Raw genomic sequence first — 15,151 nt, 5'->3', positions numbered from 1 at the left:
GAGGAAGGGAGAAGGGAAAGAGAAGGGGAGGAAGGGAGAAGGGGAGGAGGAGGAAGGAAGGAGGGGAGGAGGTGGAGGAAGAGATGAGGGGAGGGGGTGGAGGAAGGGAGAAGGGGAGGAGGTGGAGGAAGGGAGAAGGGGAGGGGTGGAGGATGGGAGAAGGGGAGAGGAGGGGATGGAGGATGGGAGAAGGGTAGGAGGTGGAGGAGGTAGAGGAAGGGAGAAGGGAAGGAGGTGGAGGAAGGGAGAAGGGGAGGAGGTGGAAGAGGTAGAGGAAGGGAGAAGGGAAGGAGGTGGAGGAAGGAAGGAAGGAGGGGAGGAGGTAGAGGAAGGAAGGAGGGGAGGAGGTGGAGGAAGGAAGGAGGGGAGGAGGTGGAGGAGGTAGAGGAAGGGAGAAGGGGAGGAGGTGGAGGAAGGAAGGAGGGGAGGAGGTGGAGGAAGGGAGGAGTGGAGGGGGTGGAGGAAGGGAGAAGGGGAGGAGGTGGAGGAGGGGAGGAGGTGGAGGAAGGGAGAAGGGGAGGGGATGGAAGATGGGGGGAGGGGATGGAGGATGGGAGAAGGGGAGGAGGTAGAGGAAGGGAGAAGGGAAGGAGGTGGAGGAAGGGAGGAGGGGAGGAGGTGGAGGAGGTAGAGGAAGGGAGAAGGGAAGGAGGTGGAGGAAGGGAGGAGGTGGAGGAAGGGAGAGGGGAGGGGAAGGAGGAAGGTAGAGGGGGGAGGAGGACGGGAGAAGGGGAGGAGGTGGAATAGGAGGTAAAGAATCAGATATAGACTAAGTAGACACCACCCACTATGTTGAGTAGTATGAATGCTCTCCCCTCTCTTATTTTCCTCCCCCCTGTCTCTCGCTTAATTCAATTTCAATTTAAGGGCTTTATTTATCTCACTCTATCTCTCTCTGTCTATTTCTCTTCTCAGCCACACTACACACCCCTCTGTCTCTGTCTTTGCCAAACCATAGAGGAAATCAAGTGATTGGCTGTTAGGTGCCTTCCCTTTAGTCAGCATGCCACACATACACATAGACACGGTCCAGTTCTGCCTTAGGGGGAGATGCAGTTAGACATGATCGTTTAGATTGATCTGATAGTCTCTCTGTCTGCCAACCCTGCCCTCCTGAATCAAATTTATTTATATAGCCCTTCTTACATCAGCTGATATCTCAAAGTGCTGTACAGAAACCCAGCCTAAAACCCCCAACAGCAAGCAATGCAGGTGTAGAAGCACGGTGGCTAGGAAAAACTCCCTAGAAAGGCCAAAACCTAGGAAGAAACCTAGAGAGGAACCAGGATATGATGGGTGGCCAGTCCTCTTCTGGCTGTGCCGGGTGGAGATTATAACAGAACATGGCCAAGATGTTCATAAATGACCAGCATGGTCAAATAATAATAATCACAGTAGTTGTCCAGGGTGCAGCAAGTCAGCACCTCAGGAGTAAATGTCAGTTGGCTATTCATAGCCGATCATAGCCGTAAACACACACACACACACTGTCTGTCTACATACACGTCCATCATAAAACCATCAGTGGAAAGACTAATATTTACCTCTGAAAGATTGCAAAGATTCTGGAGCCAAGAGCATGACATGACCACAGTTAGAGAGATAACCAACTGTTCCCTCTACAACAGTTAGCGAGATAACCAACTGTTCCCTCTACAACAGTTAGCGAGATAACCAACTGTTCCCTCTACAACAGTTAGCGAGATAACCAACTGTTCCCTCTACAACAGTTAGAGAGATAATCAACTGTTCCCTCTACAACAGTTAGCGAGATAACCAACTGTTCCCTCTACAACAGTTAGCGAGATAACCAACTGTTCCCTCTACAACAGTTAGCGAGATAACCAACTGTTCCCTCTACAACAGTTAGCGAGATAACCAACTGTTCCCTCTACAACAGTTAGAGAGATAACCAACTGTTTGCTCTACAACAGTTAGAGATATAACCAACTGTTCCCTCTACAACAGTTAGAGAGATAACCAACTGTTCCCTCTACAACAGTTAGAGAGAGAACCAACTGGTCCCTCTACAACAGTTAGAGAGATAACCAACTGTTCCCTCTACAACAGTTAGAGAGATAACCAACTGTTCCCTCTACAACAGTTAGAGAGATAACCAACTGTTCCCTCTACAACAGTTAGAGAGATAAACAACAGTTAGAGAGATAACCAACTGTTCCCTCTACAACAGTTAGAGAGAGAACCAACTGTTCCCTCTACAACAGTTAGAGAGATAACCAACTGTTCCCTCTACAACAGTTAGCGAGATAACCAACTGTTCCCTCTACAACAGTTAGCGAGATAACCAACTGTTCCCTCTACAACAGTTAGAGAGATAACCAACTGTTCCCTCTACAACAGTTAGAGAGATAACCAACTGTTCCCTCTACAACAGTTAGAGAGATAACCAACTGTTCCCTCTACAACAGTTAGCGAGATAACCAACTGTTCCCTCTACAACAGTTAGCGAGATAACCAACTGTTCCCTCTACAACAGTTAGAGAGATAAACAACTGTTCCCTCTACAACAGTTAGAGAGATAACCAACTGTTCCCTCTACAACAGTTAGAGAGAGAACCAATTGTTCCCTCTACAACAGTTAGAGAGATAACCAACTGTTCCCTCTACAACAGTTAGAGAGATAACCAACTGTTCCCTCTACAACAGTTAGAGAGATAACCAACTGTTCCCTCTACAACAGTTAGAGAGATAAACAACAGTTAGAGAGATAACCAACTGTTCCCTCTACAACAGTTAGAGAGATAAACAACTGTTCCCTCTACAACAGTTAGAGAGATAAACAACAGTTAGAGAGATAACCAACTGTTCCCTCTACAACAGTTAGCGAGATAACAAACTGTTCCCTCTACAACAGTTAGCGAGATAACCAACTGTTCCCTCTACAACAGTTAGAGAGATAACCAACTGTTCCCTCTACAACAGTTAGAGAGATAACCAACTGTTCCCTCTACAACAGTTAGAGAGATAACCAACTGTTCCCTCTACAACAGTTAGCGAGAGATAACCAACTGTTCCCTCTACAACAGTTAGCGAGAGATAACCAACTGTTCCCTCTACAACAGTTAGCGAGATAACCAACTGTTCCCTCTACAACAGTTAGAGAGATAACCAACTGTTCCCTCTACAACAGTTAGAGAGATAACCAACTGTTCCCTCTACAACAGTTAGAGAGATAACCAACTGTTCCCTCTACAACAGTTAGAGAGATAACCAACTGTTCCCTCTACAACAGTTAGAGAGATAACCAACTGTTCCCTCTACAACAGTTAGAGATAAAAACCAACTGTCTTTTCTACAAACACTAATTTCTTCAGAGCTGACATAACCTCAAACATCTTCTCTCCCCCCATCTCATTTTCTCTCCTCTCCAATCCAACCCTCTCCTCTCTTCTCCTCAGCAGTAACGTTAAAGCCAGAAGTATAAATAAGACATATTATGGGCTTTTACAGATATGAATAATGAATTACATATTACATATAATATTTAACTGTCTTAACCTCATTCTGCCATGTCAGTGTGTTCGGTCCCGTAGACTGCTGAGTGGGTGTCTGTGTACTGCTGAGTGGGTGTCTGTGTGTACTGCTTGTGTGTATGTGTATGTGCCCACTCTTCCCACCGTGTGTGTGTGTGTGTGTGTGTGTGTCTGTGTGTGTGTGTGTGTGTGTGTGTGTGTGTGTGTGTGTGTGTGTGTCTCTGTGTCTCTGTGTCTCACTATCATACAGAGATATTTAACACGGTGTCCTATGTTTCAGACCCCAACACTGTTCTACCAGACCCTGTATTACCAGAGGAACCCGAGAGAGGGAAGGACAACGCTCTGGGAGGAGACTTCAGTCCTAGCCCTGAGGACAACCAGCTGCCTGGAGCAGGAGAGCCAGGCAACACTGGTGAGATAACAACTCTAACCCCTTTAGAACCTGACAGAACCCAACGGAACCTAAAAGAACAAAAATAACCTTAAGAATGTAGAACCCATGGACATGGACAGGGAAAGAGAGAGAGAAGAGAGAAATGTGGACAGGGAGAGAGAAGAGAGAAGGAGAGAGAAGTCTGGACAGAGAGAGAGAGGAGAGAGAGAAGTGTGGACAGGGAGAGAGAGCGAGAGAGAAGTGTGGACAGGGAGAGAGACGAGAGAATGAGAGAGAAGTCTGGACAGGGAGAGAGAGGAGAGAAGTGTGGACAGGGAGGGAGAATGAGAGAGAAGTCTGGACAGGGGGAGAGAGAGAGAGAAGGAGAGAGAAGTCTGGACAGGGAGAAAGAGAGAGAAAAGGAGAGAGAAATCTTGACAGTTAGAGATAGAGATGAGAGAAGGAGAGAGAAGTCTGGACAGTTAGAGAGAGAGAGAAGGAGAGGGAAGTGTGGACAGTTGGAGAGAGAAATAAGGAGAGAGAAGTCTGAACAGTTAGAGAGAGGAGAGATGAGAGAAGAGAGAAGTCTGGACAGTTAGAGAGAGAGACGAGAGAAGGAGAGAGAAGTCTGGACAGTTAGAGAGAGAGATGAGAGAAGGAGAGAGAAGTCTGGACAGTTAGAGAGAGAGACGAGAGAAGGAGAGAGAAGTCTGTACCGTTAGAGAGAGAGAGAGAAGGAGAGAGAAGTGTGGACAGTTAGAGAGAGAGAAGGAGAGAGAAGTGTAGACAGTTAGAGAGAGAGACGAGAGAAGGAGAGAGAATTCTGGACAGTTAGAGAGAGAGACGAGAAAAGGAGAGAGAAGTCTGGACAGTTAGAGAGAGAGAGAGAGAAGTCTGGACAGTTAGAGAGAGAGACAAGAGAGAGAGAGAAGGAGAGAGAAGTGTGGACAGTTAGAGAGAGAGAAGGAGAGAGAAGTCTGGACAGTTAGAGAGAGAGAGAAGTCTGGATAGGGAGAGCGAGACAAGAGAAGGAGAGAGAAGTGTGGACAGTTAGAGAGAGAGGAGAGAGAAGTCTGGACAGTTAGAGAGAGAGAGAAGTCTGGATAGGGAGAGCGAGACGAGATTTATTTATGTCTTCTGTATGTGTAATGTTTACTGTTCATTTTTATTGTTTATTTCACTTTATATATTCACTTTATATATTATCTACCTCACTTGCTTTGGCAATGTTAACAAATGTTTCCCATGCCAATAAAGCCCTTGAATTGAAAATTGAATTGAATTGAGAGAGAAGTCTGGACAGTTGGAGAGAGAGAGAGAGAAGTCTGGACAGGGAGAGAGAGACGAGAGAAGGAGAGAGAAGTCTGGACAGGGAGAGAGAGAGAGAGAAGGAGAGAGAAGTCTGGACAGTTAGAGAGAGAGAAAGAGAGAGCGAAGTCTGGACAATTAGAGAGAGAGAGCGAAGTCTGGACAGTTAGAGAGTGAGAGAGAGAGAATTCTGGACAGTTAGAGAGTGAGAGAGAGAGAGAAGTCTGGACAGTTAGAGAGAGAGAGAAGTCTGGATAGGGAGAGAGAGACGAGAGAAGGAGAGAGAAGTCTAGACAGGGAGAGAGATGAGAGAAGGAGAGAGAAGTCTGGACAGGGAGAGAGAGAGAGAGAGAGAGAGAGAGAGAGAGAGAGAGAGAGAGAGAGAGAGAGAGAGAAGGAGAGAGAAGTCTGGACAATTAGAGAGAGAGAGAGAGAAGTCTGGACACTGTATATATATAATATGACATTTGTAATGTCTTTATTGTTTTGAAACTTCTGTATGTGTAAAGTTTACTGTTCATTTTTATTGTTTATTTCACTTTATATATTATCTACCTCACTTGCTTTGGCAATGTTAACACATGTTTCCCATGCCAATAAAGCCCTTGAATTGAAAATTGAATTGAATTGAGAGAGAAGTCTGGACAGTTGGAGAGAGAGAGAGAAGTCTGGACAGGGAGAGAGAGACGAGAGAAGGAGAGAGAAGTCTGGACAGGGAGAGAGAAGGAGAGAGAAGTCTGGACAGTTAGAGAGAGAGAAAGAGAGAGCGAAGTCTGGACAGTTAGAGAGAGAGAGAGAGAGAGAGAGCGAAGTCTGGACAGTTAGAGAGAGAGAGAGAGAAGTCTGTACAGTTAGAGAGTGAGAGAGAGAGAATTCTGGACAGTTAGAGAGTGAGAGAGAGAGAGAGAAGTCTGGACAGTTAGAGAGAGAGAGAGTCTGGACAGTTAGAGAGAGAGAGAAGTCTGGACAGGGAGAGAGACGAGAGAAGGAGATATAATTCTGGACAGGGAGAGAGAGAGAGAGAGAGAGAGAGAGAGAGAGAGAGAGAGAGAGAAGGAGAGAGAAGTCTGGACAGTTAGAGAGAGAGAGAGAGATGTGTGGACAGGGAGAGAGAGAGAGAGAGAGAGAAGTGCGGACAGTGAGAGAGTGACTGAGCGAGATTTCTGGCAGTAGCTGCTGATTTACATGGAAATATAAATGCAACAAGTAAAGTGTTGGTCCCATGAAAGTGTTGGTCCCTGGATAGGGAGAGTGAGACGAGAGAAGGAGAGAGAAGTGTGGACAGTTAGAGAGAGAGGAGAGAGAAGTCTGGACAGTTAGAGAGAGAGAGAAGTCTGGATAGGGAGAGCGAGACGAGATTTATTTATGTCTTCTGTATGTGTAATGTTTACTGTTCATTTTTATTGTTTATTTCACTTTATATATTCACTTTATATATTATCTACCTCACTTGCTTTGGCAATGTTAACAAATGTTTCCCATGCCAATAAAGCCCTTGAATTGAAAATTTAATTGAATTGAGAGAGAAGTCTGGACAGTTGGAGAGAGAGAGAGAGAAGTCTGGACAGGGAGAGAGAGACGAGAGAAGGAGAGAGAAGTCTGGACAGGGAGAGAGAGAGAGAGAAGGAGAGAGAAGTCTGGACAGTTAGAGAGAGAGAAAGAGAGAGCGAAGTCTGGACAATTAGAGAGAGAGAGCGAAGTCTGGACAGTTAGAGAGTGAGAGAGAGAGAGAAGTCTGGACAGTTAGAGAGAGAGAGAAGTCTGGATAGGGAGAGAGAGACGAGAGAAGGAGAGAGAAGTCTAGACAGGGAGAGAGATGAGAGAAGGAGAGAGAAGTCTGGACAGGGAGAGAGAGAGAGAGAGAGAGAGAGAGAGAGAAGGAGAGAGAAGTCTGGACAATTAGAGAGAGAGAGAGAGAAGTCTGGACACTGTATATATATAATATGACATTTGTAATGTCTTTATTGTTTTGAAACTTCTGTATGTGTAAAGTTTACTGTTCATTTTTATTGTTTATTTCACTTTATATATTATCTACCTCACTTGCTTTGGCAATGTTAACACATGTTTCCCATGCCAATAAAGCCCTTGAATTGAAAATTGAATTGAATTGAGAGAGAAGTCTGGACAGTTGGAGAGAGAGAGAGAAGTCTGGACAGGGAGAGAGAGACGAGAGAAGGAGAGAGAAGTCTGGACAGGGAGAGAGAAGGAGAGAGAAGTCTGGACAGTTAGAGAAAGAGAGAGCGAAGTCTGGACAGGTAGAGAGAGAGAGAGAGAGCGAAGTCTGGACAGTTAGAGAGAGAGAAGTCTGTACAGTTAGAGAGTGAGAGAGAGAGAATTCTGGACAGTTAGAGAGAGAGAGAGAGAAGTCTGGACAGTTAGAGAGAGAGAGAGAAGTCTGGACAGTTAGAGAGAGAGAGAAGTCTGGACAGGGAGAGAGACGAGAGAAGGAGATATAATTCTGGACAGGGAGAGAGAGAGAGAGAGAGAGAGAGAGAGAAGGAGAGAGAAGTCTGGACAGTTAGAGAGAGAGATGTGTGGACAGGGAGAGAGAGAGAGAGAGAGAAGTGCGGACAGTGAGAGAGTGACTGAGCGAGATTTCTGGCAGTAGCTGCTGATTTACATGGAAATATAAATGCAACAAGTAAAGTGTTGGTCCCATGTTTCATGAGCTGAAATAGCCTGTAGCGTACCACACTGCATCCCACTGCTGGCTTGCTTCTGAAGCTAAGCAGGGTTGGTCTCTGGATGGGAGACCAGATGTTGCTGACTCAACTGACTCAACTCCAGCCACTTTAATAATGGGAATTGATGGGAAATGATGTAAATATATCACTAGCCACTTTAAACAATGCTACCTTATATAATGTTACTTACCCTACATTATTCATCTCATATGCATACGTATATACTGTACTCTATATCATCGACTGTATCCTTATGTAATACATGTATCACTAGCCACTTTAAACTATGCCACTTTGTTTACATACTCATCTCATTTGTACATACTGTACTCGATACCATCTACTGTATCTTGCCTATGCTGCTCTGTACCATCACTCATTCATATATCCTTATGTACATATTCTTTATCCCCTTACACTATGTACAAGACAGTAGTTTTGGAATTGTTAGTTAGATTACTTGTTATTACTGCATTGTCGGAACTAGAAGCACAAGCATTTCGCTACACTCGCATTAACATCTGCTAACCATGTGTATGTGACAAATAAAATTTGATTTGATTTGATTTTTTTTTTTGCTGGAAGTGGTGTCGGAGGTACCCTTTCCTCTGGTGTAAATACATATCCCAATTCCCCATGGCAGTGATTGGGGACATTGCCCTGTGTAGGGTGCCGTCGTTCGGATGGGTCGTTAAACGGGTGTCCTGACTCTCTGTAGTCACTAAAGATCCCATATCTTAAGAGTAGTGGTGTTAACCCTGGTGTCCTGGCTAAATTCCCAGTCTGGCCCTCATACCATCAAGGCCACCTAATCATCCCCAGCTTATAATTGGCTCATTCATTCCCCTCCTCTCCCCTGTAACTATTTCCCAGGTTGTTGCTGTAAATGAGAACGTGTTCTCAGTCAACTGACCTGGTAAAATAAGGTTTTAAAAGAGATCCCAGACATTTTCCATACGCACAAAAAGCTTATTTCTCTAAAATGTTGTGCACAAATTTGTTTTCATCCCGGTTAGTAAGCATTTCTTCTTTGCCAAGAGAATCCAGCCACCTGACAGGTGTGACATATTAAGAAGCTGATTAAACAGCATGATCATTACAGAGGAGCACCTTGTGCTGGAGACAATAAAAGGCCACTCTAAAATGTGCAGTTTTGTACACAACACAATGCCACAGATGCCTCAAGTTGTGAGGGAGCGTGCAATTGACATGCTGACTGCAGGAATGTCCACCAGAGCTGTTGCCAGATAATTTAATGTTAATTATTCTACCAGAAACCGCCTCCAACTTTTTTAGAAAATTTGGCGGTAGGTCCAACCAGCCTCACAACCACAGACCACGTGTATGGCGTCGTGTTGGTAAGCGTTTTGCTGATGTCAACGTTTTGAACAGAGTGCCCCATGGTGGCGGTGGGGTTATGGTATGGGCAAACATAAACTACGGACAACGAACACAATTGCCTCTTATCGATTGCAATTTGAGTGCACAGAAATGGCGAGATCCTGAGGCCCATCGTGAGAACCATTTATTTTCTCCGTTACCAACAGATGCATGTTAGAGTGTTGGGTCCGTAACCAAAAAGTTGGTGAATCAAATCCCCGAGCTGCCAAGGTCAAAATCTGTCGTTCTGCCCCTGAACAAGGCAGTTAACTCACTGTTCCGAGGCCGTCATTGTAAATTAGAATGAGTTCTTAACTGACTTGCCTAGTTAAATAAAGGTTAGATAAAGGTTAAATAAAGGTTAAATAAACATACATTCCTGTAACTGAATGCAAAATTGGTTGCATTCTACAAACTCACCTTTTTCTTTATTTTTCTCTCTCCCTCCCCCTTTCTCATTCTCTCCCTCCCCCTTTCTCATTCTCTCTCTCCCCCTTTCTCATTCTCTCTCTCCCCCTTTCTCATTCTCTCCCTCCCCCCTTTCTCATTCTCTCCCTCCCCCCTTTCTCATTCTCTCTCTACCCCCCTTTCTCATTCTCCCTCTCCCCCCCTTTCTCATTCTCCCTCCCCCTTTTCTCATTCTCCCTCTCCCCCCCTTTCTCATTCTCTCTCTCACCCCCTTTCTCATTCTCTCTCACCCCCTTTCTCATTCTCTCTTTCCCCCCTTTCTCATTCTCTCTCTCCCCCCCTTTCCCATTCTCTCTCTCCCCCCCTTTCTCATTCTCTCTCTCCCACCTTTCTCATTCTCTCTCTCCCCCTCTCTCTCATTCTCTCCCCTTCTCTCTTCCCCTCCCTCCTCCAGACTCTATAAACCAGGACAACAGGTCAGGAGGTTCCAGCAGCAGTGACAGCATCCTGGGGTCAAAGGTTGCTGTGTTTTCAGCCATCGGAGCTGGCTGCATCATCTTCCTCCTCCTCATCCTCTTTCTCGTCATCCTGCTCATCAAGATGAGGAAGAGAGTCCAGAAGCACTCTCACGCCCAGCCACACCCCTCCACCATGGCACTCAGCACGCTGTCCAATCAGAGCAAGCTGCCTGGCAGCGGGGGCACAGCCGGGACGGAACCCAGTGACATCATCATCCCGCTGCGGACGGAGAATAACTACTGCCCTCACTACGAGAAGGTGAGCGGTGACTACGGACACCCTGTTTATATCGTACAGGAGATGCCTCCGCAGAGCCCAGCAAACATCTACTACAAAGTCTGAGAGAGGAGGATAGGAGAGAACATCTACTACAAAGTCTGAGAGAGGAGGTTAGGAGAGAACATCTACTACAAAGTCTGAGAGAGGAGGAGAGGAGAGAACATCTACTACAAAGTCTGAGAGGACGAGGAGCACATTAATATCCTCTAAATGAGAAAAGCAAATGAACATCTACAATATCCTAGAGGAGAGGAGAGATGGAACATCCACTGCAGTGTGAGTTGAAGAGAGAAGGACAGGAGAGATGGAACATCCACTTCAGTGTGAGTTGAAGAGAGAAGTACAGGAGAGATTGATTACTCTGCTACTGGACTGTTTTATTTTAATTTGGGGACTTGGCTTTTAACAAGCCCTTGTTTTTCTACCACCTACTGACCTAAGGAAAGGACACCTGACAGTGGACCATGGACTGATCCAGAAAAACTGAACTGACAGAAACTGTCCAGTACACCTCGTCCTGTTGATGTGATGTTTTACCCTCTATCCTCCTGTCCTCTATCCCCCTGTCCTCTATCCTCCTGTCCTCTATCGTCCTGTCCTCTATCCCTCTGTCTTCTATCCCCCTGTCCTCTATCCTCCTGTCCTCTCCTCCTGTCCTCTATCCTCCTGTCCTCTCCTCCTGTCCTCTGTCCCCCTGTCCTCTATCTCCCTGTCCTCTATCCTCCTGTCCTCTCCTCCTGTCCTCTGTCCCCCTGTCCTCTATCCCCCTGTCCTCTATCCCCCTGTCCTCTATCCCCCTGTCCTCTATCTCCCTGTCCTCTATCCCCCTGTCCTCTATCCCCCTGTCCTCCAATTCCCTGTCCTCCAATTCCCTGTCCTCTATCTCCCTGTCCTCTATCCTCCTATCCTCTATCCCCCTGTCCTCTATCTCCCTGTCCTCTATCCCCCTGTCCTCTATCTCCCTATCCTCTATCCCCCTGTCCTCTATCTCCCTGTCTATTCCCCTGTCCTCTATCCCCCTGTCCTCTATCTCCCTGTCCTCTATCTCCCTGTCCTCTATCCCCATGTCCTCTATCCCCCTGTCCTCTATCTCCCTGTCCTCTATCCCCCTGTCCTCTATCCCCCTGTCCTCTATCCTCCTGTCCTCTATCCTCCTATCCTCTGTCCCCCTGTCCTCTATCCCCCTGTCCTCTGTCCCCCTGTCCTCTGTCCCCCTGTCCTCTCCTCCTGTCCTCTATCCCCCTGTCCTCTATCCTCCTGTCCTCTATCCCCCTGTCCTCTATCCCCCTGTCCTCTATCCCCCTGTCCTCTATCCTCCTGTCCTCTATCCTCCTATCCTCTATCCCCCTGTCCTCTATCCCCCTGTCCTCTCCTCCTGTCCTCTATCCCCCTGTCCTCTCCTCCTGTCCTCTATCTCGCTGTCCTCTGTGCCCCTGTCCTCTCCTCCTGTACTATCCTCTAACCCTAACCAAACTGGGTTTCTGGGTTCAGTATCTTCCACTACATTACTATCCCTACACAGCACAGTGTACTAGTTACTAGACCACTACACCTGCGTGTGTGCGTGTGCGTGTGCGTGTGCGCGCGTGTGTGTGTGTGTGTGTCAGGCAGGCCTCTCTGCTGGGGATCCAGGTAGCTCAGGTATCAGGCACAGTGTGTGTGTTCCTCTCTCCCCTCACACCTCTACTGTCTGCCTTTACTGTCCGTAGTATGTTTGATGGGAGATTCCCTGGATCCTGCATTACTCCACAGACTTGTTGTGTTTGGTAGATTTCCCTTCAAACACACAATGTTTAGAAGCTACGATCTCACTGTTTCCTCCACTCTTTCACCAACACCACCACCCTCTCATTTTCCCATGGAGATTACCTGGGTCTGCACTGTTTATGGACCTGTGTGTGTGTGTGTGTGTGTGTGTGTGTGTGTGTGTGTGTGTGTGTGTGTGTGTGTGTGTGTGTGTGTGTGCGTGCGTGTGTGTGTATTCCACCTGCCTGATAGGATCTTAGCCATGCTCCAGGTATTCATTACCTCTTTTTAGTGCTGTGTGTTTGAGACTGTGTCTTCTGCAGGGGGGGGTTAAAACAGATAGTCATGTGACGGAACAGAAGTCAGTAGGATGGAACTAAACGAGAAAGATGGGGGGGGGCTGTTGAGTTTTGGCTCCGGTCTTTGGATGACTCAGCTGAGGCTAGAGTGACTCATCCTCTTAGAGTTGTGCTGTGAATGAAAATTATGTGCTGAATATTCCACACTCAACACACTGAACAAACCACAGCTAGAGAATAGAGAGGGAGCGAGAGAGACAGAGGGAGAGAGAGAGAGACAGAGGGAGAGAGAGAGAGACAGAGGGAGAGAGAGAGAGAGACAGAGGGAGAGAGAGAGACAGAGGGAGAGAGAGAGAGAGAGAGAAAGAGACAAAGGGAGAGAGACAGAGGGAGAGAGACAGGGGGAGAGGGAGAGAGACAGAGGGAGAGGGAGAGAGACAGAGGGATCAGAGACAGAGGGAGAGGGAGAGAGACAGAGGGAGAGGGAGAGAGACAGAGGGAGAGAGACAGAGGGAGAGGGAGAGAGACAGAGGGAGAGGGATCAGAGACAGAGGGAGAGGGATCAGAGACAGAGGGAGAGGGAGAGAGACAGAGGGAGAGGGAGAGAGACAGAGGGAGAGAGAGAGAGAGAGAGACAGAGGGAGGGAGAGAGAGAGACAGAGGGAGAGAGTGAAAGAGAGGGACAAAGGGAGAGAGAGAGACAGAGGGGGAGAGAGAGAGGGAGAGAGACATAGAGATACAGGGAGAGAGAGACAGGGAGAGAGAGACAGAGGGAGGGAGAGAGAGAGGGACAAAGGGAGAGAGAGAGGGAGAGAGACAGCGGGAGAGAGGGACAGAGGGAGGGAGTGAGGGAGGGAGTGAGAGACAGAGGGAGAGAGAGAGACAGAGGGAAAGAGAGGGACAGAGGGAGAGAGACAGAGGGATGGGGAGAGACAGAGAGGGAGGGAGAGAGTGAAAGAGAGGGACAGCGGGAGAGAGAGAGAGAGAGGGGGAGGGAACGAGAAAAAGAGAACGAGAGAGGGAGAGAGAGAGAGGGCGGGAGAAACAGAGAGAGAGAAAGAGAAAGAGGGAGACACCCCTGTCCGACTCCCGGTTCAACCCGTACCATCACCCTTTAAAAAACAAACATCCCCTGTACTCCATACTCACTTACCCTCTACCCCACGATGCAGAACAACACCACACATCACAATAATCAAAACCTCACCACTTCTACAACTGTGAATCCAAATCATCTTCCCCAGCTGTACAGATGCCCCCCCCGACACATCATATCTCCTGAAACATCTCCACACTTTTGATCATTTCATAGAACTTAAATTCCACCCTCAGGCGCAACCTCTCACACAGACATTCCAACAGAGAAAAAACATGAATCACAGTTTCACAACACAGAAAGGACCCCCCTGTCCGACTCCCCGTTCAACCTGTGCCAACCAGCTGTTAGTGGTCAGGGCTCCATGTTAAATCTTCCACTGCAGGTCCCCTGACCTCTTTGATACCGGTAGAGCCCCCTCCATCTAAAGCCCACCATACTCTCCACCCCACATACCCCCTGCCACTGATGTGCCTTCACTCCTGTTAGGCTCCTAATGTTACTCACCTTAATGCAGAGGTTGTAGAGGGCTTTACCTCCCACCCCCACAAACTCCCCTAGGCTCAGAGTCTTAAAATCTAACAAGTCCTCTAGACCCCGTTGCCAGTCCCCAGTCTCTGCCGTCACCTGCAGTGGCAGTGGGGGCAGGTTGAGGACAGCCAGGTTATGCCTCAGGGAAGATGCCACCAGGTTGTTGATTTTCAGCACCCTCCCTCTATATGACACTTGGGACAGGAGCCACCTCCACCTGGCCAGTCTTGACACCACTGCCTGTGACAGCCCCTCCCAGTTCTTCCTGACCCACCTCTCCGAGCCCAGGTACACCCCCAAAATGTTAAGCCCTTCACAACCCCACCTGAAACCCCCTGGAAGCAGAGGGAGGGGATCCTATTCTGTCATGCCCCACATAACAGTTCTTTGCTCTTGCCCCAGTTCACATTAGCTGATGAAGCTCCCTCATAGACCTTCAGACTAGTCTCTAGTGCCTGCATATCCTGACCATCACAGAAATGTTACCTGCATATGCCCAACACTGCTATGCCTGTCAACACACCCATACCTGTCCAGCACACTCCTTGCAGTCTCCTGCGTAGGAGGCCCCGAAAACGCTCAATGGCTAGTGTGTATATAACTGCCCCAATAGAGGACATCCTTGTTTAATGCCCTGTCTCACCCAGACTGGCCTACTGAGCCCCACTCCCACCTTGAGCATACATGATGCCCCAGCATACAACATCTTCACACCGGCCAAAAACCTTTCCCCAAACCCAAACACAGACATCACGTTAAACAGATACTCTTCGTCCACTCTATCAAAAGCCTTCTCTTGGTCTAGAGAGACCAGTCAAAGTTCCTATTAGAAAACATTGACAAGTCCAACAAGTCCCTAATTAAGAACAAGTTGTCTGCGAGCATCCCGGTTCACAATACTGTATGTCTGGTCCTTGTGCACTATAGAGTCCAGATGGGATTTCAGTCTGTTATCGAGGACCTTGGCAAATATCTTGCAGTCCTCACAGAGCAATGCCACAGTCCCCTTTTTTTGGGCAGGAGAGTCA

General features: G+C 47.5%; 1 protein-coding gene across 1 annotated transcript in view; it reads left to right on the top strand.

The window, feature by feature from the left end:
- LOC139390600 (ephrin-B1-like) overlaps window positions 1-11,044 on the top strand; it is a 141,509-nt gene extending 130,465 nt beyond the window's left edge. The window contains exons 4-5 of the mRNA XM_071137825.1: window positions 3,775-3,909; window positions 10,108-11,044. Coding sequence (XP_070993926.1) covers window positions 3,775-3,909; window positions 10,108-10,514 — 542 coding nt within the window. The 3' untranslated portion in view covers window positions 10,515-11,044. The remainder of the gene's footprint in view (window positions 1-3,774; window positions 3,910-10,107) is intronic.
- Window positions 11,045-15,151: the final 4,107 nt, after the last annotated feature.

This window comes from Oncorhynchus clarkii, chromosome 31, assembly GCF_045791955.1.
Source record: "Oncorhynchus clarkii lewisi isolate Uvic-CL-2024 chromosome 31, UVic_Ocla_1.0, whole genome shotgun sequence".
NCBI classification, from domain to species: domain Eukaryota; kingdom Metazoa; phylum Chordata; class Actinopteri; order Salmoniformes; family Salmonidae; genus Oncorhynchus; species Oncorhynchus clarkii.
The sequence above is the reverse complement of the archived record's forward strand: the minus strand, read 5'-3'. Positions and strand labels throughout refer to the sequence as shown.